This window comes from Penicillium chrysogenum, assembly GCF_028827035.1.
Source record: "Penicillium chrysogenum strain IBT 35668 chromosome Unknown utg000005l_segment0_segment0, whole genome shotgun sequence".
Lineage (NCBI taxonomy): Eukaryota > Fungi > Ascomycota > Eurotiomycetes > Eurotiales > Aspergillaceae > Penicillium > Penicillium chrysogenum.
Genome location: NW_026622753.1, coordinates 4,304,511 through 4,324,414, shown reverse-complemented (window position 1 = coordinate 4,324,414; position 19,904 = coordinate 4,304,511). Strand labels below are relative to the sequence as shown.

Here is a 19,904-nt window from a genome sequence, read left to right as displayed (position 1 = left end):
CCCGCGAAAATTTGCGCTTGGAGGCATCGAGCCCGTCAAATTCCCCGTTCCCCCACCAATTCGGACCATTGACTTTTATCCTCTTTTTGTCTAGCCCTTTTGCCTCTGCCGCAGTATTCACTTACCCTCGGTAGGCGTCAAGGGGACTTTTCGCCGCCCTGGAGTACTCGCGTGCAATGTTCCCATTGTGGGTACTCTGATTTTTCTTTCCCCTGACTTCCGAACCAGGCCAACTTTTAAACCCCATATCGAAAGTTACTTGAGACAACCCTCCAATCCCTCCCAGAGTCTCCCGGTTACCTCGCCCATCCAACATGGCCGAACCCAAGGCCTCAGATGCCATCACCCCGGTGGATGGCCCTCCCGCATACGGATACTCTGCGGCCACAGGACCCGCTTCGGACTCGTCCATGACCAAGGTCATTCAAAATGCAAAGGCAGCCACGGAGAAGGAGCAGTCTATGAGTTTGATGCAGGGCATCCGCCTGTACCCTAAGGCCGTTCTCTGGAGCGTGCTCATCTCCACGTGCATTGCCATGGAGGGGTACGATATTAGTTTGGTCAACAACTTCTATGCCTTCCCGCAATTCAATCGCAAGTATGGTGAGCTGTTGGCCGATGGCTCATACGAAGTTTCCGCAGCGGTAAGTTCAACCAATTCCGGCAGTGGCCATCCCTCCATCTCTTGGAGTGGGGTGGGTTTGCCTCTCTGCGGGATGAAGAAACTGACAATTGTCTGAATATACAGTGGCAAGCAGGTCTGAGCAACGGTGCCTACTGCGGCGAGATCATCGGTCTATTCATCAACGGCTGGGCTTCGGAACGATTCGGTTACCGGTACACGATTATGGCCTGTCTTATACTTGTTACTGCGTGGACGTCCATCTTCTTCACGGCTAAGAATGTGCAAGCCCTGCTCGCGGCGGAGATTCTCTGCGGTATCCCCTGGGGTGTCTTCCAGACTTTGACGATTACGTACGCCTCGGAGGTGTGTCCCGTGGCGCTGCGAGGGTATTTGACGACCTATGTCAATTTCTGCTGGGGTCTTGGCCAGCTTATTGGCATCGGTGTGATCAAGGGTATGTTGAACCGGAACGACGAATGGGCCTACCGGATTCCATACGGACTGCAATGGATGTGGCCGCTGCCGCTCTTTATTGGTATCTACCTTGCGCCCGAATCCCCGTGGTGGTTGGTTCGGAAAGGCCGCACTGAAGATGCCAAACGGGCCCTTGTGCGGTTGACTAGTAAAAGTCAGGGTCAGGATGGAGATTTCGATCCCGATGAGACAGTCGCTATGATGGTTCACACCACCGCTTTAGAGGAAAAGATTACCCAGGGTGCCAGCTACTTGGACTGCTTCCGGGGCACCGATCTCCGCCGCACAGAGATTGTCTGTATGGTCTGGGCCATCCAAAATCTTAGCGGAAACTCATTTTCCAACTACTCGACCTACTTCTTGAAACAGGCTGGGTTAGACTCCTCTAACTCTTATGCCTTTGCCATGGGTCAATACGGCATCAACATGATTGGCGTTTTTGGAGCATGGTTCCTTATGACACTCGGAATCGGCCGACGAACGTTATGTCTGTACGGTCTCTGTGGCCTGTGCACTATGTTATTAGTCATGGGTTTCCTTGGCCTTGTTCCTGAAGAGCACAAAGACCAAGGCTCCCTAGCCACAGGTTCCATGATGTTGATATGGGCCCTATTCTACCAGCTGACCGTTGGCACGGTCTGCTTCTCCCTTGTAGCCGAGCTCTCCACCCGCCGACTGCAAATCAAGACAGTCGTGCTCGGCCGCAACCTGTACAACGTCGTCGCCATCATCTGCGGCGTTCTGACCCCTTACATGCTGAACCCGGGCGCTTGGAACTGGGGCAATTATGCCGGTTTCTTCTGGGGTGGCATTTGTTTCTTGTGCATCATCTACACATACTTCCGCGTCCCCGAGCCTCGCGGCCGATCGTTCGCTGAGCTTGACCTGCTCTTTGAGCGCGGTGTCAGTGCTCGCAAGTTCGCGACGACCCAGGTGGACGTTTTCGATGAGACCATTGAGGGCCGCGTCATTGATGATTACCGGGCGGAGAAAAATAACCGGACTGATGAGAGCCAATTGGAGAAAAATCACGGTTCGATATGATGCGATGTGTCTACGTTTACGACTAATTCTGCTTCTGGGAACCTAAATTGTTAGGCACTCTTGCATGTATATAGCATTTTCAGCATTAATAGCATTAATCTAATATCTTCATATGATGGTCAATATAAATGTAAAATGAATTCTCCAATTTCTCTCATACCTCCACTTCTCTTTTGGTGCTGAGAGCCCCAGATGATACTGCACTAGGTCATATAACCATTAATTTATTCTACAGCCCCAGCATTGTGAATTACATGAAGGCCACGAGAAAAAAAATTAGCTTCTTCATTCCAAATGAGTATGTTCTACCCATCATCTATTCATGGGACCACTCAGGCTTCTTCTTCTCCGCAAAGGCAGTCATGCCTAGAATAATCGTTAGCAACCCACATCTCACACCCAGTAATTCAGCAGACCAAAGTGTCAACTCACCAATCTTCTGATCCTTGCTGCCAAAGAGCGCATGGAACAACCGTCTCTCATACTCAACACCCTCCTTGAGCGACAACTCCTGACTCTTATTAACAACCTCCTTACCAGCAACAACAGCCACACGGCTATAGCTGGCAATAGTCTCAGCTGTCTTATACGCCTGCTCAAGCAGCTCCTCCTTACCACCCGGAACAACCTTCGCCGCAACACCCCACTCACCAGCCTCCTTACCGCTGAAGTTCTTGCCGGTAAGGATAAGCTCCATGGCCTTGCTCTTGCCGATCGCACGGGTCAGGCGCTGAGAGCCGCCTGCGCCGGGGATCGTGCCGAGCTTGATCTCCGGCTGGCCGAACGTGGCATTTTCGGAGCAGTACAGGATGTCGCACATCAGGGCTAGCTCGCAGCCGCCGCCGAGGGCGTAGCCGGAGACGGCGGCGATGACTGGGGTGCGGATGGAGGTGGCGAGGTGGGACCAGGGCGCAATGAAGTTGTCACTGTAGGCGGCGGAGAAGCTTAGAGGGGCCATTTCTTTGATGTCGGCGCCGGCTGCGGGTTTGTTTGGTTAATATTGTTGAGGCATATTAGGGATTGGGCCGAGGGAGTGACCGGAAAGGATATAGTGAATAAGTGCAACCAGAGCATGTACCTACCGGCAAAGGCCTTCTCGCTTCCAGTTATAATAATCGCGCCGATGCTCTTGTCATTGTCGTAGTTGCTCAGGGCTTCATTAAGCTCCGTGAACAATGGAGAGCATAGTGCGTTGAGGGCCTTAGGGCGGTTAAGGGTAACTATAATAGCAATGAGAATTGGTCCTGTAGTATATTGACAGATGTTACATACTCAATCCCACACCGGGCTTGGGGGTCGAGGTGAGGATGTGCTCGTAGCTACCAGCAGCTGAAGAATAACCCCGGACTCGGGCTAGGTAGGAAGTCAAGGGGGCCGATGTCCGGGAAGTGGCCAGACGAGTGCATTGACGGGCGAACATTGTGATATGTCAAGCAAAAGGCAGCTACTTTCAGATAATTGAGATTGAATTATGCAGAGAAACGAGGGAGTAGCTACACGATACCATCATAGATGGCCCATCTCCCCGCGACCGATGAACGCCGAAGTTAACCGTCCCGAGGTACACGTGAAGAGGCTAAGCCCTTTTAGTCTGTCTTATGTCACTGCACCGCCACCATACGGACTGTGCCATATCTCACGTGCCCATAAGTGGCTGGTGACTAATCTCTAATATGATTGGCCTGTGGGCAGTGGACACTTTTCTGTCCTGAAGTGCAGTGCCTGTCCGGGAATGTCTGGTTTCAGCAGCTTATCTTAATCACTGCTTTCTCCTTTGCTTTTCCTCTTTCCTTTCTTTCTTTCGGTGGTCTAGCCCTGTGCTTTGCCCATTCTCTAATTCTTCATCATGGATGTCCCTGAGCCCGATCAGTCGCCCTTCACAGCCGTGTCCGCGCACACCTCTAAACTGACTCGAGTGAGTGTCTCGTGAGGGGCAAAGGCATTGCGCAATGTCTTTGGATCCTTTATTTCTGAAATGAGTCGCAATAGTTTGATCAATATGCTAATACATCAACCACAGCACTATCAAGCCTACCTCGATGCCTCGACCCCGTACACAACCTACCGCTGGGTTGGTTCCGGCGTGCTCCTCTTCGTCTTCTTCCTGCGCATTTTCCTTGCGCAGGGCTGGTATATCGGTATGACTGGATTGAACCCCTGAACTGGAATCAGCAAAGCAGAAATGATGCGCTTCAGCTCCAGCACGCGAAAGCCATTCATCCACCGCGGAACATCTGCATAAACAAACCGCTAACGCTGGAATCTCATATCACAGTCGCCTACACGCTCGGCATTTATCTCCTGAATCTCTTCCTCGCTTTCCTGACTCCCAAATTCGACCCCTCTCTTACCCAGGATGAGGGCCTTGAGGACGGTGACGCCGGATCCCCCAGCCTCCCTACCAAGAAGGACGAGGAATTCCGGCCATTCATCCGCCGTCTGCCGGAGTTCAAGTTCTGGCACTCGGCCACTCGCGCCATTGCCATTGCCTTTGTTTGCTCTTGGCTTGCCGTCTTCGATATCCCCGTCTTCTGGCCGGTGCTGGTTGTTTACTGGATAATTTTGTTTGTGTTGACGAGTATGTTTCCCCTTTTTGATCGGAATTCGATACCGTACCTGTATCGGTTTGTTGTGGATGTCCGTCTAACTTGGCCCTTTTTGCAGTGCGACGACAAATCCAGCACATGATTAAGTACCGCTACGTGCCTTTCTCCTTCGGAAAGACACGGTATGGCCGCTCATGAGATCTTCAATTCCTGAACTTCCTTTTTGTCTCTGACTCTATATCCACGATTCGCATGTGCATGTCCTATATCTGTATGTGCACTTTGGCTGGGCAACAGACAGACATGACATGATAGGAGGTGAAAGCGCCGGGCTCATGGTGGTCCATTTATGAATTTTCCCAGACTCTTTTTTTAATCACTATTTGTTTAGAGGGCCGCTGCTTTGGCGTGTTCCAGTCTTCTTCCCCTGTGAAATATGATTAGACCTGAAGTCAATGAATGACCTGACTTGCAATATATTATTTGAAAAGCAAGACTCCAAGGGTCCTTTTAGGATTTCTTCTTTTTATAGTTCGCTTAATGGGAAAGTGACATTTGAGACATTTCATGTGAAGATGAGCGCATTTGAGCTTATATGCTGTGATCTTATTTGAGAACGTTTTAGATTAGATCATTAGATGAACTCAACACATTCATCCAAAACCCCAAGGGAAAAGGCCATATAATCTTCTCTGGCCTGGTGACTACAGGCTTTCTTACTCTTGACCCTCCCCAACATGGAGTAATACAATCGCCGTGGACTTGATCATAGACTCCGACTCACACTCACACTCGAATGAACACCCTAGCGCACCCATGGACATGGACATGAACATGCCAGCCGTGTTCTCAGCCTCTACTGAAATCACAATCCTCTTCACAGGCTGGACAACCTCAACGACGACGCAATACATCTTCACGCTGACCTTTATATTCATCCTCGCCATCTTCAACCGCTTCCTCGGCGCTCTCAAATTCCAAGTCGAGAGATCCTGGTCCCAGAATACCTCCCCTCCAACCCTCCTTCTCGCCCCAGTAAATCCACGACAAAACATCCGAAAAGCAAAGCTCAGTCCTCTTCCAGACTACATGCGCATACACGGGGACGAGGACGAGGAAGAGACTTTGCCAGTTTCAAATAACAATGAAACACGAAGCACGACAACGAGATCTCTCAAAAGGGATGGCCCTCGGAAGAGGATGTCATTGACATGCATGCTCCCGTCGTGGAAGGCCAGTGGAACGTGGAGTCTTCGGAAAGACGGGACACGTGCGTTGCTTGAATGTGTTAGGGCTTTGATTGGATATTTCTTGTGAGTGGTCACATCTGCGGCTGTCTGCATACTGTCTTTCCTAGAATGACTGACTAATTTTCGAAATCGAAGGATGTTATCCGTGATGACCTTCAACGTCGGCGTCTTCGTTGTTGTGCTTTTTGGCGTCCTGGTGGGCGAACTGCTTCTTGGGAGATTTTCTCAGGGAACTCCCGGCTGGCAGGAAGGGACTTGTCATGGTGGGTGATTGCAGATGGAGCTTCGATTATTGTTCAAGTCCCGGCTAGGCTCTATCTACCGCGTGCTATGTAACGCGTGGTGTCTTATAGTGGCAGCTTGGTGGCCTTCCTATGTGTTGATTGAGAAGATGTCGAAGAGTCACCTACACAAATGGGAGCTCCGTGAAACGGCCTGTGTGTGGTTGGTCTGGGTCGTTCGTATATTGGACGTAGCCTCGCGTTCTTTACGAGAATGGCTGTTGATGGTCTTTTCTAGCCGATGCCTATTGATCTCATACCTGGCGGTACAAATCTCAGTCCTTTGTGTTTTCATCAAGCACTTGGGCGGAAACATATTCAATGGCTATAGCACAAATCCAGCCCAAGTCATTCCCCTATGGTTACGTACGGCACCTAAGTGTTTCAGCCAGGACTGGCCCAATGATGTTCTACTCCGCTTAGCTAGCAGTATCAGAACCAGAGATCGTCTTAAGATTGGTCAACCCAATACCACCCATCACCTTCCAAGGTTATTCTACCCGTATGATAGTATCGACACTAATCCTTGTGTCTCTAGTGGAATAGGAATCGAAGGCACAGCGGATCAACGATGATCCAGCACAACCCCTGTCTGCTGCACTGTCTTCCTTACACCGCACCTTTCTTTCATTGCCTAATAAAATATGTTCCTATCGCCTGGATCATTCCCTTATCCTTTGTTCACTCAATTTACAAGTAACATTCATTAATACACCCAAAATGAGTTCAGAACCTCCCCAAGAATACTCAGTCGACGAGGAAATCCTTTACTTTTTCCGTAAGACATCTGCGACTAAGTCATCTTGTGATGCTTATGCACAAGAGCTCGTGGGGGGATCTGTCGTCCCTGTTACGGTCCAAGGTGTTTGCAGCTATACCGTTTACGCGGGCCCTAATCACGAGTTCGTGGTTCAGTTTCGGTTGCAATCGCTAGGCCTGAGCACCAAAATGACCACTCTCGCCTGTGACATATATGGGTCTTTGGTTCCATCTGCCACTTTCCATGGCCAGATCGGAGAAGAGGGCGTCGATGGGAAAGAGCCCCTCTCCGTCTATGTGATGGGCCGAGTAAAAGTCGGTTTTATCCTGGCTCATAATCTCCCGGAAGATTCCCTCGAGTATTGTACATGGCGGGAAAACTTGGTGTCTGACATTGCGGGGTATTCTAGCCGCCTTTCTTCGCGGTACTTAGTCTAATGTTTCCAGATTCCTTGGTTTGGCATAGAAGAGTTCTCTAGATGTTAACCCATCAGATCGAGAAGCCATGTTTCGGAGATACGAGAAAGACTTGCGCCAACTTCTCGCTGCTCTGCCCAGTCGCTTCCGCCCCGTCATCCAACAATCTATTGATTCTCTGCCAGCTATTTTCTCACTTCCCATGGTCCTTGTTCATAAGGATTTTGGCGTCAATAATGTTATGGTTGACGCCGTCGACAATCATCTAGTTGGAGTCATTGACTGGGCTGAAGCTGAAATCGGTCCTTTCGGGACGAATCTGCACTCCCTCCAGCAATTCATGAGCAAATATCGCCTCCGTGTGGGTTGGATTCGCCATGCAAACTATAAAACCTTGGACCGCATCTTTTGGGACGCCCTGTCCACAAGTGCCGGAGGTCTCGATCCCAAGACCATTCAAACAATCAAGGCGGCAAGAATTGTTGGTCTTCTACGGTCTCGTGGATTCACGAGTCGTCTTACTAATAAGCCGGAACCGGAGCCCATCCGTGATGATGAAAGTGGAGCTTACCAGATGCTGGGGCTAGATGGCTTACTTATTAACCCAGCCACAAAGCTTGTGGACTGAATTTGCCTTCCTTAGTAGTCCATGGATGCCTTATCGGGTTGAAATTAGGAGCTAGGGAGTGGTATAACTACGCGTGGAGCGATAGGAACTGGTGTGAACTAATACCACAAATTCATAGGTAGAAAGTAAAATGAATAGTGTCGCATATTGAATGGTCGACTAGTTATTTGAATTGATAGGATGGTCTACGTGGTGAACCTTCAACGTCGGCGTCGTCGTTTCTGTCCTTTTCGATGTCCTGGTGGGCGAACTGCTTCTTGGGATATTCTTTTTCAGGGAACTCCTAGCTGGCAGGAGAGGACTTGTCATTGAATATCTCCCTGTAGATCAAATCATGATGCGCTATAACTTAATCCACACTTCCTCATATCTAAATCCTTCAATATTGCCCACCGACACAATCCCGAGGTCATCTACCCTCAGTATAAACATGATCGACTTGCTGCTGTGCCGGCCAGTTCTCAAAATCTGGTCTGCAAACCGTCGACCCTATTCAACGCAATATTACTACAAAGCTATGTCCAACCCGAATTCCTTCCATTCCTCTGACACGACTTACCTGGAGAAAGCGGAACCATAATCGCCCAGACCTCCCGACAACTGCAATCAACTCCATTGAGATGCGAGCACTTCGCCAGCGGACGTCCAGCCTTGGGAATTCTCTTCATCGGTCGGTCGTAGTGTGCGCATTTGGACGAGCGGTGGCCTCGAATACAGGATTCACTTTTGTATGGTCTGTAAGTATGTTTCTACGATCTCTATAGATCCAAGACAGGAGATATCTCACCAAGACCATTTATCACCTTGGGAGTCGAATGGCATATCTCTGAATTTGTGCTTCGAATATAGCTAGTCCCAATGGAAAAGGATTGTGCCAATGTCTATGCCTCGAAATGAGGGGATATGGATCTATTCATTGAGTAAATACTGTCTACAGACTATGTACATATGTATATATATAGGCTACTTGCGCAAATGTGCTCAAATCAGCGCCGGGAGGATCGACCGCTATATAACCTTTTCTGGCTGATCTGTGGAGATCTACGACGTTGTAGATCCCAGGTTGCATGTCGAGATGCTTAGATCTAGAATTATTTTCAAAGAATAATGAAATTACAAAATAAAATGGGTGCTATAGGACAAAGCTATGGCACACCGATTCCACATGCAAACCGCAAAGATAGTTCGAATCATACTCCTGACCCCTGCGCTTTTGAAGGCAAGCAATACGAAACACTCCATCTAACTCCAGATCATAGGTATCATGAGAGGCACGTGCGGCGTAATCTGAAAGGACATCAAAGAAAAAGCAGATATCGCCGTACTTAAATCAACAGATTCTCCACGCTGCTCGGCATCTTGCCTCCGGCAATAGCGCTGTCCCCCAATGAGAGAGTCGACATTTTGCGGTCTGTACTGGGGCGGGACATGTCTTCGGTTTTAGTACAGATCCAGGTCGATGCGTACATATTTACCCTAGAATAGCTGTATAAGCTTCGTCCGTAACAGTTAAGAACAAGATTCGAAAACTCACCGGTCAATACATGTACCTGGGAAACGAGCTCCCACGCGACGAGCAGAGAAGCCGTTTTCCTCAAAGTGCTTGATGTACCAAGGATCAATACTGGCGGAACGGAGGAGAATGCGACCGCCCTTCTTCAAGGCTTTGTTGAAAGTTCGGGCTTGGTTAGGGGCTGAATCTCCTTCGGGATCAAACCAGTCCATTGAGTCCATGACCTGATATACAATTAGCATGAAAAGTACGGCCGAGAGGTATTTTGATACTTACCACGGCGATAGTCAGGGTTCCTGGGGTGATTCGGTTGATCACCTCGTTGATCTCATCAGTGTGGATACGAAGTCCATCAAATGCACCAGGCGTGGAAAGTCGGACGTGTGCTTGAGGGGAAAGATAGGTGGGGTGGCATCTATGACGGCAGTTAGCATATATAATTGAAAGGCGTAAAAAAAGGAAGAAAGGAACGAACCTCCGTGAGAATTTGCCTTGAACGCAAAGGAAGTAGAAATAGTTGTCATTGCTGATCAGAGTCTCGTTGACCATAGGGTCAAGAGTATTGACAACGTATTCCCAAATTGAACGGCCGCTGACGTCCTTGGCCTTTTTCATATCTTCCGTCAAGCCGTTGCGGCGGAAGAAGTCGTCGACAATCATATTCCGCTGGTTGCGTGGCACGCCGGCGGCCTTCCAGGCGAACCATTCGGTGCTCACAATAGCCCAGTGGAGTGGTCGGCTCATTAGCACACCTCGAATGCGAGGCCAGATTTCGCGCTGCTCTGCGATAGTTTGTGCTTCACACAGCTTGCGAACTTCACCCTGGAGTCCGAAGATATTGAAGAGCCATCGCACCATGCGAATGGCGTGGCGAGATCCACCGGTCTCATACAGACCATGGCCAGATGTCGAGGTGAAGGTCTGGCTGTGCTCAAGCCAGTACTGGAAAGCCTGGCTGGACAGGTGAGGGCTGAGTTTGGAGATTAGCAGTTCACGGAACTGTGCGTGCTTGCCATCACCGAAGATCTTCCACATATCCCGGTGACCCAATGCTGAATAACAGGCAACCTTCAGCTCGAGAAGATGGTTCTGGTTGGGGTTCAAGTCCACGGCGTGCACCCGGCGGGGGTTCTTTTGCAGATAGTCAAGAATGTTGTCACCAGCGCTGGTGATGGCCAGGATCACGTCGTCTTTGCCGATATTCAGGAGACGGTGGTCAACTCGTGGGTCTTCCCATGTGAATGCGTAGATATACTCGTTCTGGAATTGAGTATGCTTGGGCAGCATGTCGTTGTAATGAATGCGGTAGTGGTGGTTCTGGTAAAAGGATGATGGAAGCGGCAGGTTTGCACTCAGGTTAATCACAGCAGACTCATATGCCTTGGAGCGAATCTCGTTTGTGCTCTTCACCACTGCATCATCCATCTCCTGCTTGTGATTGGCAGGAAGCAGGTAAGGAGACTCAGTAAAAGACGCATTCAGCTTCTCAATGGATTGACTTGATGGAGTAGCTTCGATTTCCTTCGGGCAACCGACAAATATGTAGTAGGGAATGCCGCCAAGCAGATAGTTCCGTTCGCTGGCAGAGATGACAGTACCAAACTTGTATTCCAGGTAGTCGCGGCGAGCGGCTTCAAGGCTGACGCGGTCAAAGTCGAACCAGGCTCTCCAGAATACACGTCCAAGCCAGTTGACATGGCGGTTGAAGGCACCGCCAGTATAGTTGCGGCAGGACACATCCACGATGCTTTGGACTAGATCTGAATGAGTAATGTTCGTGTAGAAATTCAAGGTATTGCTTACCGTAAAAGTCACATACACCCAACATTCCAGTGGACTTCAGGCGGGAGGTTAACGAGTCGACGACGCTGTAATAGTCTGGAAAAAAGTCAATATCAATTGTCTTTCGCGGGTCTTAAACACTCACCAGGGATCATTGATAGACTGTAACTCATAGTAATCAAGTCCACGCCACCACTTGCTTCATTCGTAGACCGCGGGTTGAGCTCCTTCTCGGGTAGTTGGAAAGACCGGGCATCCTGGCAGAGAACAGTGACATTCTTCCACCCAAGACGCTCGAAGCGCTCGCGGGCGACTTCGCAAAGGGACGGGGAGAGGTCGACCAAGTAAACGTGTTTGAAGAACTTGTCCACCGGAAGAAAGGCCGCCATAGCTTCGATGTTGTATCTGTCACAAGTCAGATGCTCTGTCTGTATCACTTCGGGGAACCTCTTGTGCCTACCCAGTACCGCCACCGACCTGGAATACATTAGCGCTAGCTCAGGAAGGCAGCAAGCCAATACTCACATCCACCCAGACAGCCTTTCCAGACTTGACTTCCTTGTTGGTAACCTTGTACTTCATCTGTGCGGCCACAAGACCAAGCATGTCCTCGCGACCACAGAGCAGACGACGACGAGTGGCATCGTAAATTGCGGCCTGACATGGTCAGCTTCAAGCCATATCCAAGCTCGTAGTCACTTGATCGCACCTGAGTCTTGTAGAAGCTCTCCAACGCATCCTGCTGGCCCCCGGCCTTCTTATCGTGCGGTTTGAGGAAGTTTGCCCAGATGAATTTCAAATAAGGGCCAACTCCAGTGTCGGCGACTTTGACCTGCTGAGAGGAGACGAGCAGAACCAGACCGACCAAGGCAAAAACCAGTACGGCGGCTGCACCAATGTAGACGTGCATCAAATCCATGTTCAATATGTAAAGAGTGATGCAATGAACGGAGAGTGAGAGAAGCGAGCGTGAGATTCAAATACAAATTGAATTGGGCTCAATTGACCACATGCCCCCTCACGAGGAGACGGCAGCGTGTACCTTGTCCTATCAGGGCGACACATGGGGGGTGTGCAGACGATAAGAGAGAGTGGAGGGGCACGGGGAGGTACAATGGACATGGACTACACGTATACTCAACGTACATTAAGGAAGTAACTTGTACCTGGTCCACTATCATCCACTATCATTCTTTTGAATTGAAGTAGTCGATCATCCCAAAGCAGCATGAAGCGAACTAAATCCACAGCGAATCCATTGCGATGCAACTCTAAGGACAATTGGGTTCCTGCAGTAGTGGAGTTTCCACGGTTCCCCTAAATATCTGGGCCACTCACAGCCAAGTCACTTCCCATGTGGTTCCCCCAAAGTCTTGGCACGGCCCGTTAAGGTCCCGTCGACCTGACCCGTGGGGCCTACGGTGCCCCCAATAGGGCCGCCACCAAGGCCAATCTTTAGGGCCCACGGGCGCCCAATCAACTCCTTGCTTGCTAGCACACGGGGAGTTCCCCAGATTTGACGGGATCTCAGTGTCACCCCATAATTGAGTATAAAGTAGATCCCGGAGGATTTCGCGATTATGTACTCCGTACTCTGCACTCCGTACCTAGGTACCTACGACATACAACATAGGTAACATCCAGAGCATTTGTCAATTCTGTTTGGGCACAGTCGCTAACATATCCTCGCAAGGCAAGCTAGCTAAACTCAAAATACAAGCCCATGTGAAGCTGAAGCTGAAGCGCAACTTCGGTATGGCCCCATCGTCTAGCGACAATGAGAGGACTTTCCATTGCATTGTCCTCAATGTCAGCTTTGATGCGGGCGTCCGCGACCAACCGCAACACCATTGCGCAGTTCCCCTCCGATGAACGCTGTTGACCTTAACATGACGATGCCGAAGGATTCTGCCGACTACTGTAATATAGCCTCTGCGTACAGCCATCGACAGCGCTGCTCCTCCCCACTTGTTCCTTATATTGACGTCTAGTCTCTCACCCTGGGCAAGAAGCAATAACGCGATTTCCATATGGTCCTGCTCAATGGAAAATAACAGCGGCGGCTCGTAGATACCCCATCCATGGTTGAAATTAACTTTTGGATACTGGAGCACAGTATAGGGTCCTCTTGGATACCGATGGGATCAACTCGCATATCTGGTCTTGTGAAAAGCAGATCAATGACGGTTAGGTCTCTCTACACTGCCCAGCTGAGTGCTGTTCGATTCTGGTGATCGGTGATGTTTGGATCAAGCTGTCTCGTCCAAATGAGCGACCTTAGAACGGGAATGCTTGTCCCCTGAACAGCATGGTGAAGGGATGCCGACTCTCGGCCAAGCACATGGAGGTGGACAATAGCATTAGTATCCACATCGGGCTGGGAAAGCAGCTGAATGGCTAGGTAATCATGCCCACGTCGAGTTGCTAATCATAGAGCTGTCGCCCCGCTCCTGTCCCGTCGGTTAATGTCTGTCTCTGGCACGGTAAGAAGCTCTTGAAGTATGGCTGTATGCCCATTTTTCGCTGCTAAGTGCAACGCGGTTGCCTCATAGCGATCCTGTGCATTGACATCAATTTCCTGATGGCCTAGCAACACCGCCACTGCTTCCAAGTGTCCATGCCCAGCCGCTAAATGCAAGGGAGTCCGGTCATAGTATCTCTGATCTGAATGAAGGCAGCTCAGGCACGTTCTGGGGGAAAGGCCACCGTTTTGAGGCTGCTTCTGGTGACAACTCATCGCTCAGAGCCTTCATATACATATCAAAGAGATATTTGTTCATCTTTTTTGTGGATTCCCATTGTCCGACTGGGATCCAGCCGCTGTCGTCAGTGCGGAGTTGGCCCTTGACAATATCCCACAAATATACTGTGTCTTGGTAGTGTTGGACCTGCGTCTCGTGCCTTTGAAGATCATCTTCGGTAAACTCGAATGGACAGCTTCCTGGGAGCCCCATATTTTCCCAGTCGTGAAAAAGTCGAGTAAGAGTGTTTCGTAGAGGAACCATGGAGCCATTTGAGAACAACTGGCAGCAAGTGAAAGGCTCCCACAATCGGCGGTCCAGCTTCATTGCGTCGTAGATAGGCTTGTTGTATGCAAGGCAAGACATCTCATAATATTTAGATTGGGCCGCTAACGCATGCTCCCCAGCAGCCTTTTCCTTTTGGTCTGGATTTAGCTCTTCGAAATTTTCCGGTAAAGAGGGTATTTCAGTTCCCGCACTGTAGTTTTTGGGTGGCCGAATGAATTCAGGGAACTGTGCCTGAATAAACAAGGGAGCGGCTTGCGCTGACTGCCAGTCAATCACGCCTTCGATTGTAGTTGGATCATCGGAGGAGACATAAATATTTCCAAGGTGCAAGTCGGTATGCCAAATTACCGAACCTGCTCCTTCTAGCACTCGCGGATCGCCTGACAGGACCGGCAGAACCAGCATTGCCTTCCGCAAGAGATCACAATATTCATGGACAGACTGACTATCATTGAACCGATTTAGATGGCGGTGTACTTCGTCCCTGTCGTCTGCAGCTCGGGCTAATTCTCGATGTGGTAAAGAGAGCGCGAAATCCAAGATTGAAGTCCCTAACAGTGTCAGAAGTTAAGCATAAGAAGTATACCGCAAAACCCACAAGGTCCAACATCTGGTTGGCTGCAAAGCTTATGATATACAGCTCGGTTGCACAAAGGTCCAACGCAGAATGCGCCAGTCGGGTCCAGATCCGATGGGAGTGTATGACGTGAATAGTCAGACGGCAAAGAATCCCGCAAAAAGAGGCTTCCATACGCTGGTAGTTTCAGGCTCTCAAGCTCCGTCTCCATCTTCACGATTCCGTCGATTACTTTATAGCGCTCCAGAGTGTTCATGGTCCCCCATCTTTCTGCAAGTGCAATTCCACGGATCTTCTCCATGATGATATATTCAGCGCCAACTGGATTTGTAGGATCGGAACTCCACGCATACACTTCCGGGACTCGAATCGACAAATGGGACCGTACTAGACAGTCAGAATATAAGCAGGTGGGCAATAGGTGAAACTTGGAGAACGTACAAAACTTCAAAGTCGCTACTTCAGACGCCGTTGTCAGTAACGGTGTCCCAGCATTTGGACAAGGAATTTTCGCGATGACCTCATTGCCATCATCCATTGTGAGAAGGAAAGCCTTGTTGAAGTTTCCCTCTAGTTTGACAATGTGTACGCACTTTGTTCCAGGACCAAAGAGTGCGGCAGCTTGAGAGCAAAGATTGGAGATGTTGAAATTCACATAACGCTGCTTCTGTTGGTGCTCCTCATTGATCAACCATCGGCCGGAGGTATATCTGAAAAGGCCGTCCTGGTCACGCGTGTCGACGCCTGCCATTCATCAGCACTTCTGTACATAGCCCATAGCAAACATAAAAAAACAGATAGACAGACTAATATCTCTCATTGTCGGCCTTTTCCTATGTACTGTCGTCTGCAAGGCGCGGTTCAAATTCGTGAAGAAAAACCGAACACCAGTCAACCTAGAGCGGATAGGGCGTTGCAACGAACAAAAGAGCGACGACTTCCACATGATCTATCGAAGCATGCTATCTGCTGTGACACTGCTAACAGAGGATCGAAAAGTTAACCCGGAAATGGACAGTAAATTGCGACGTCAACGACGTATATTCGATACTCAATCTGATTACCAAGGGTGAAGGGGTAAAGGTGCTCACGAAATAGATCTCGAGGCGCTACTTTGAAGTTGAGACGCGGAAGAAAGAAACTTCTAACGCTGGAAGCTATGCAGAGGTGAATGAACTGTAATAGAAATGAAAGGGGGGGAAGCACAAGGTGCGACGTATATGCCGGTGTTGTTGGCCGGCTAAACAAACCGCATACAGAAATGTACCGATCTTACCATGGTGTTCAAAAACTAACCTGAAGCAGGAATTCACAGGTCCTCGTGGTCCTCGCTTTACATAGTAAAAAAATATGCATTTTGATCAGAGAAAATCATATGTTTCTGTCAAATTAAGTATTAGTGTACTCGATATATTGATATATATCCTTTTTAACCTTGACGCGCACGTTTCTGGCCCCTTCCACATCTATAACTATGCACGTCTTAGGACTCGGTGCGCTAGTAATTCTAGAACCCGATATGCTCTAGAATCTCAATCAGGACTTTCTCGTTCTCATTTCGGCAGTTTTGAATGGCTTGATCGGTTTGTCTCCTTAGAATGTCTGAATTTGTCACGCGCCAGGGCAGGATAGAACTAAGCAGGGCATCGACATTAGCGACAATGTCAATCCCTGAGATTGTCATCGGGCGCCTGCAACCCTCATTCTGAAGGGCGTCTTCCCAGGCCTTCGCAACTTTCCACTGAACTCCCTCGCCGTCTTGCTGGTCATCGGGGAGAGGGTCTGGGAAGCCGTGTAACTTGGCTTCCTTTAGGGCCCTTTCTTCACGGGCCTCAATACCGGGCCAGCCCCCAAACTTGCCGCCAAATCCACTAAAGGAGTAAAGGAACTCGTGTGAAGGATGGAGAACGCACGAAAAGTCGTAGTCAATTAATCCTGTGATGCGACCTGAGGAAATGTCGAATAACAGGTTGTTGGGTGCTGATAGAAAACATCGATAAGAACAAGCGTTTGGGTCCGGGAGGTGAAAGGGGAGAATGCTTACTAAAGTCTGCGTGGATTATTGCCTTGTCGTCGTGCGATTCAAGCTGCTTGAAATACTCCGGGAGCCCTCGCTCTATAAAGGCCTCGAGTCGGTCCCGGACGCCATTCTCATGCCAGCCCCGGATATAAGAATTCTCGTCGGTTTTCTTCAGAGCTTGCTTGAGCTGTGCTTCAAACGCAGCCTCGTACGAGAGCCAGGGACCAGTACTGGTGGTGGTCATTGGTGCACTGATTATGTTGTTCTCGTTATCAAAGGTCAGTCCTCCAAATTTAGTAATAGAGGCGGGCAGCGGGAAGTCCTGAAGGCCTTTGAGGACCTTTGCGACCTGTGCAAATATTTCTTTCTTCTCCTCGAGTTCCATGTTATCTAGTTTTTCGTCTAGAGGAACGCCTGGCATGAGCTCCTGGAGGATCCAACCTTGCTGTGGCTCCCCTTTTTTAGATGTGGTTCCAGCCCAGCCATACAGGCGAGGCACAACGTTGGGTTCGAAATTTGGTTCTAGTGCAGCCGCAGCTAGAGTCATCATAGCAACTTCATTCTCGACACGGTTGGCTGCTCCCATGGATGTAGCATCAGAGTTTGTCAGACGAAGGATCAGATCACTAGTGCCGGAAGGAATAGCCACACAACCGGGCTTGTTCTGACAGGCCCCATTCTCTTTGTCGAGTGGAGCCGGCAGAGAGACGCGATACACAAAATTATTGTACTTAAAGGGGCACTCAGGATCATACGAAATTGGTTCAACCAGGGTATTTGCCTAGTGAGCCTCTTTAGCAGGGTTCATAACTCATTCTATCTTCAGGCACATACTGGCAGACCGAACGTTCTCTGCAATAAGCCATGATTGCCATTAATAAAATCAAGGCGGGCCTGATAATTGGAATGGTTGTGGTTCATATCGTGTTATTCGGTGAAAAATGATATTTGTTGGGAAAGCCCTTGTTTGGCGGAGTTAGATTGAAGTAATGATGTGCTTTGGCCTGTTTTATTATAAGCTCCTACTGCACCCACGTGATGAAAAACGCCATACCCTGAAAGAGCAAACTTCAGTGTTGTCCGTTAGTGACGATAGTCTACTTATAAGGAATATCATGAACCTGAAACCCGAAGGCATCGAGGCAAAAGGGACGCTCTTTATAGAGGCCGCATAACAAATAAGCGCTCAGTTTGCCACTCAAGATCAGGCACCCATAGAGAATGGGATGATCTCGACATACAAAACTACACAAATGCAGACTTTAATCGTGAACTACGTACATTGGTGGTAACCATTCACTATACTTAACGCCATTTTCCATTGCTCAGACGCCAGACCCATGGGAATCTACCTAGGCAGATATTTAGAGATTGTAATGTTCAAAGAAAGATCCATAATACATAATAGACGGCCACGAAAATCTATTCGTCATCGCTCATGCGAGTATCCTCATCGGCTGGCTTTTCTGTCTCCTCATTCTCCAACGGTTGCTCCTCTTCCTGAGCAACGGGCTCGGGTGGCATATTGCTTGCAAACTTCGGATCGATACGTAGACGGGTCAAAGCACGCTTGTAGATTTCGGCCTCGTTGGGGTCACGCATGACTATCTGCATCTGATCAATGCGTTCCTCAATCTCTTCCTGTTGGGTGGAAGTTGGAGCAAGACCGGCCTGGGCGATAGTGCGGGCACGCTCCGGCTTGAGGCGGGCCTTGCCTGAGATTGGATAGTAGTAGGCGGCTAACTGTCTGGTGTCGCCATTCTTGGGTTCAAAGAGCGTCAAGGCGATGTCCTTTTGCTCGGTGTTGAAGACCTGAGCACTGGTGGCGTAAGTGCGAATGCGATCATAACGGTGGAACTTATTGCCATCGGCGCTCTCGTTGGTGTAGAGGTCTTCGCTGTCTCGGTCTGGATTGGACAGGTTCATGCTTGCGTCAATGTTCTTAACAGATTGGGGCTTCTCTGGAAGGAAGAGCTGGTAGTCATAAGGGACTGGGCCCGGGTGGGCATAGAGAGCAGGGTTCGTGTTGTGAAGATGCACTTTAGATTCATGCTCCACGCAAACGCGCTGCTCGGGCGCGACTGGGGTCAGGATACCAACATCAATACGCTTGTCCCGCTTGCCTGCGACAGCTGCCAAAGGCGCCTTATCAAATTTGAACTGAAGGTAACCACCAGGGTCTGGGAATCCTTCCAGGTCAGGCATCACGGGGAAGAAACCGACTGGCTTCAGCTTCGGGTTCTCAGGGTGGACGGGATTAGCCCAGGCATTAAGTTCAGCCTTTGTTGGGGGCAGACCACGGATGTGGCTATCAGTGTCTTCTCCAGAGTGCTTGCTCTGAGGGTAGGCGATATCGAATCCTTTTTGGATGAATTTCTTAACATGTTTCGGATCATCCACGGGAGGCTTCCCTTTCTTCGCAGTGCGTGCTTGTGGTTTAACGGGTGCAGGGCGCGATCCATCTCCGGCACTGCGGTCGACACCGATATGTTGTGTACGACGGAGGAAACTGACATTGGTATTTCTGGGAGCAGGATTTCGGAGTTGCTCAATAGTCATGAGAAGGGGAAGGTCAGCGGGGTCCATGGGCTGAGGATTCTCGGGTGCCATGATAGCTAGTGGAAATGTTAGTTGCAGCAATGCAATTATAGGGGATTCTGCATTGACATACCACTCTCGTCGCCCAAATGTAACCCCGGAATACCGACAAGGTCAATTGGCATTCCACCTTCGGCATCGACTTCAATGTTGGGCTCCTCACGGCGTGCCAGGCTTGAGGCAAAACCGGGTGTGAGGAAGCGACTCAAGCCCTCGTGCGGGATATCAAGGAACTTCGGGGGCATATCCGGGGGAGGGAGATCATTGCGATAGCGGAGGGACGCAATGTACTCCTGGTGAAAGCCACCTGATGACTGACCCTCCTTAGATTTGGAAGACATATTCCCGTCTTATTTGCTCG

General features: G+C 49.6%; 9 protein-coding genes across 9 annotated transcripts; 4 read left to right on the top strand and 5 right to left on the bottom strand.

Annotated features, from left to right (window-relative positions):
• Positions 1–314: 314 nt before the first annotated feature.
• On the top strand, positions 315–2,143 carry N7489_010041 (putative MFS alpha-glucoside transporter; the record flags this gene model as incomplete). The annotated part of the gene is made up of 2 exons (XM_056715790.1): positions 315–644; positions 749–2,143. The coding sequence occupies 2 exons, from the start codon at positions 315–317 to the stop codon at positions 2,141–2,143; spliced, it is 1,725 nt and encodes a 574-aa protein (XP_056563412.1).
• Positions 2,144–2,459: 316 nt separating this feature from the next.
• echA (enoyl-CoA hydratase echA) lies at positions 2,460–3,563 on the bottom strand (the record flags this gene model as incomplete). Its single annotated transcript, XM_056715789.1, has 4 exons — positions 2,460–2,509; positions 2,576–3,121; positions 3,226–3,363; positions 3,416–3,563. 4 exons carry the CDS (start codon positions 3,561–3,563, stop codon positions 2,460–2,462), a joined length of 882 nt encoding a protein of 293 aa, XP_056563411.1.
• A 426-nt stretch (positions 3,564–3,989) lies between these two features.
• Positions 3,990–4,887, top strand: N7489_010039 (Rer1 family protein; the record flags this gene model as incomplete). Its single annotated transcript, XM_056715788.1, has 4 exons — positions 3,990–4,058; positions 4,164–4,281; positions 4,419–4,721; positions 4,808–4,887. The coding sequence occupies 4 exons, from the start codon at positions 3,990–3,992 to the stop codon at positions 4,885–4,887; spliced, it is 570 nt and encodes a 189-aa protein (XP_056563410.1).
• Positions 4,888–5,505: 618 nt separating this feature from the next.
• Positions 5,506–6,210, top strand: N7489_010038 (copper transporter family protein; the record flags this gene model as incomplete). Its single annotated transcript, XM_056715787.1, has 2 exons — positions 5,506–6,002; positions 6,075–6,210. The coding sequence occupies 2 exons, from the start codon at positions 5,506–5,508 to the stop codon at positions 6,208–6,210; spliced, it is 633 nt and encodes a 210-aa protein (XP_056563409.1).
• A 730-nt stretch (positions 6,211–6,940) lies between these two features.
• N7489_010037 (aminoglycoside phosphotransferase family protein) lies at positions 6,941–8,024 on the top strand (the record flags this gene model as incomplete). Its single annotated transcript, XM_056715786.1, has 3 exons — positions 6,941–7,343; positions 7,390–7,404; positions 7,474–8,024. The coding sequence occupies 3 exons, from the start codon at positions 6,941–6,943 to the stop codon at positions 8,022–8,024; spliced, it is 969 nt and encodes a 322-aa protein (XP_056563408.1).
• A 1,325-nt stretch (positions 8,025–9,349) lies between these two features.
• Positions 9,350–12,238, bottom strand: N7489_010036 (class I SAM-dependent methyltransferase; the record flags this gene model as incomplete). Its single annotated transcript, XM_056715785.1, has 9 exons — positions 9,350–9,500; positions 9,559–9,761; positions 9,814–9,952; positions 10,013–11,291; positions 11,341–11,415; positions 11,465–11,724; positions 11,780–11,796; positions 11,845–11,976; positions 12,029–12,238. The coding sequence occupies 9 exons, from the start codon at positions 12,236–12,238 to the stop codon at positions 9,350–9,352; spliced, it is 2,466 nt and encodes an 821-aa protein (XP_056563407.1).
• Positions 12,239–13,967: 1,729 nt separating this feature from the next.
• Positions 13,968–15,667, bottom strand: N7489_010035 (uncharacterized protein; the record flags this gene model as incomplete). Its single annotated transcript, XM_056715784.1, has 3 exons — positions 13,968–14,899; positions 14,947–15,312; positions 15,367–15,667. Coding segments are annotated over 3 exons (1,599 nt in total), but the record flags the coding sequence as incomplete, so codon positions are not given.
• Positions 15,668–16,432: 765 nt separating this feature from the next.
• Positions 16,433–17,866, bottom strand: N7489_010034 (phosphotransferase family protein; the record flags this gene model as incomplete). The annotated part of the gene is made up of 3 exons (XM_056715783.1): positions 16,433–16,905; positions 16,970–17,726; positions 17,780–17,866. 3 exons carry the CDS (start codon positions 17,864–17,866, stop codon positions 16,433–16,435), a joined length of 1,317 nt encoding a protein of 438 aa, XP_056563405.1.
• A 501-nt stretch (positions 17,867–18,367) lies between these two features.
• Positions 18,368–19,884, bottom strand: N7489_010033 (uncharacterized protein; the record flags this gene model as incomplete). The annotated part of the gene is made up of 2 exons (XM_056715782.1): positions 18,368–19,560; positions 19,617–19,884. The coding sequence occupies 2 exons, from the start codon at positions 19,882–19,884 to the stop codon at positions 18,368–18,370; spliced, it is 1,461 nt and encodes a 486-aa protein (XP_056563404.1).
• Positions 19,885–19,904: the final 20 nt, after the last annotated feature.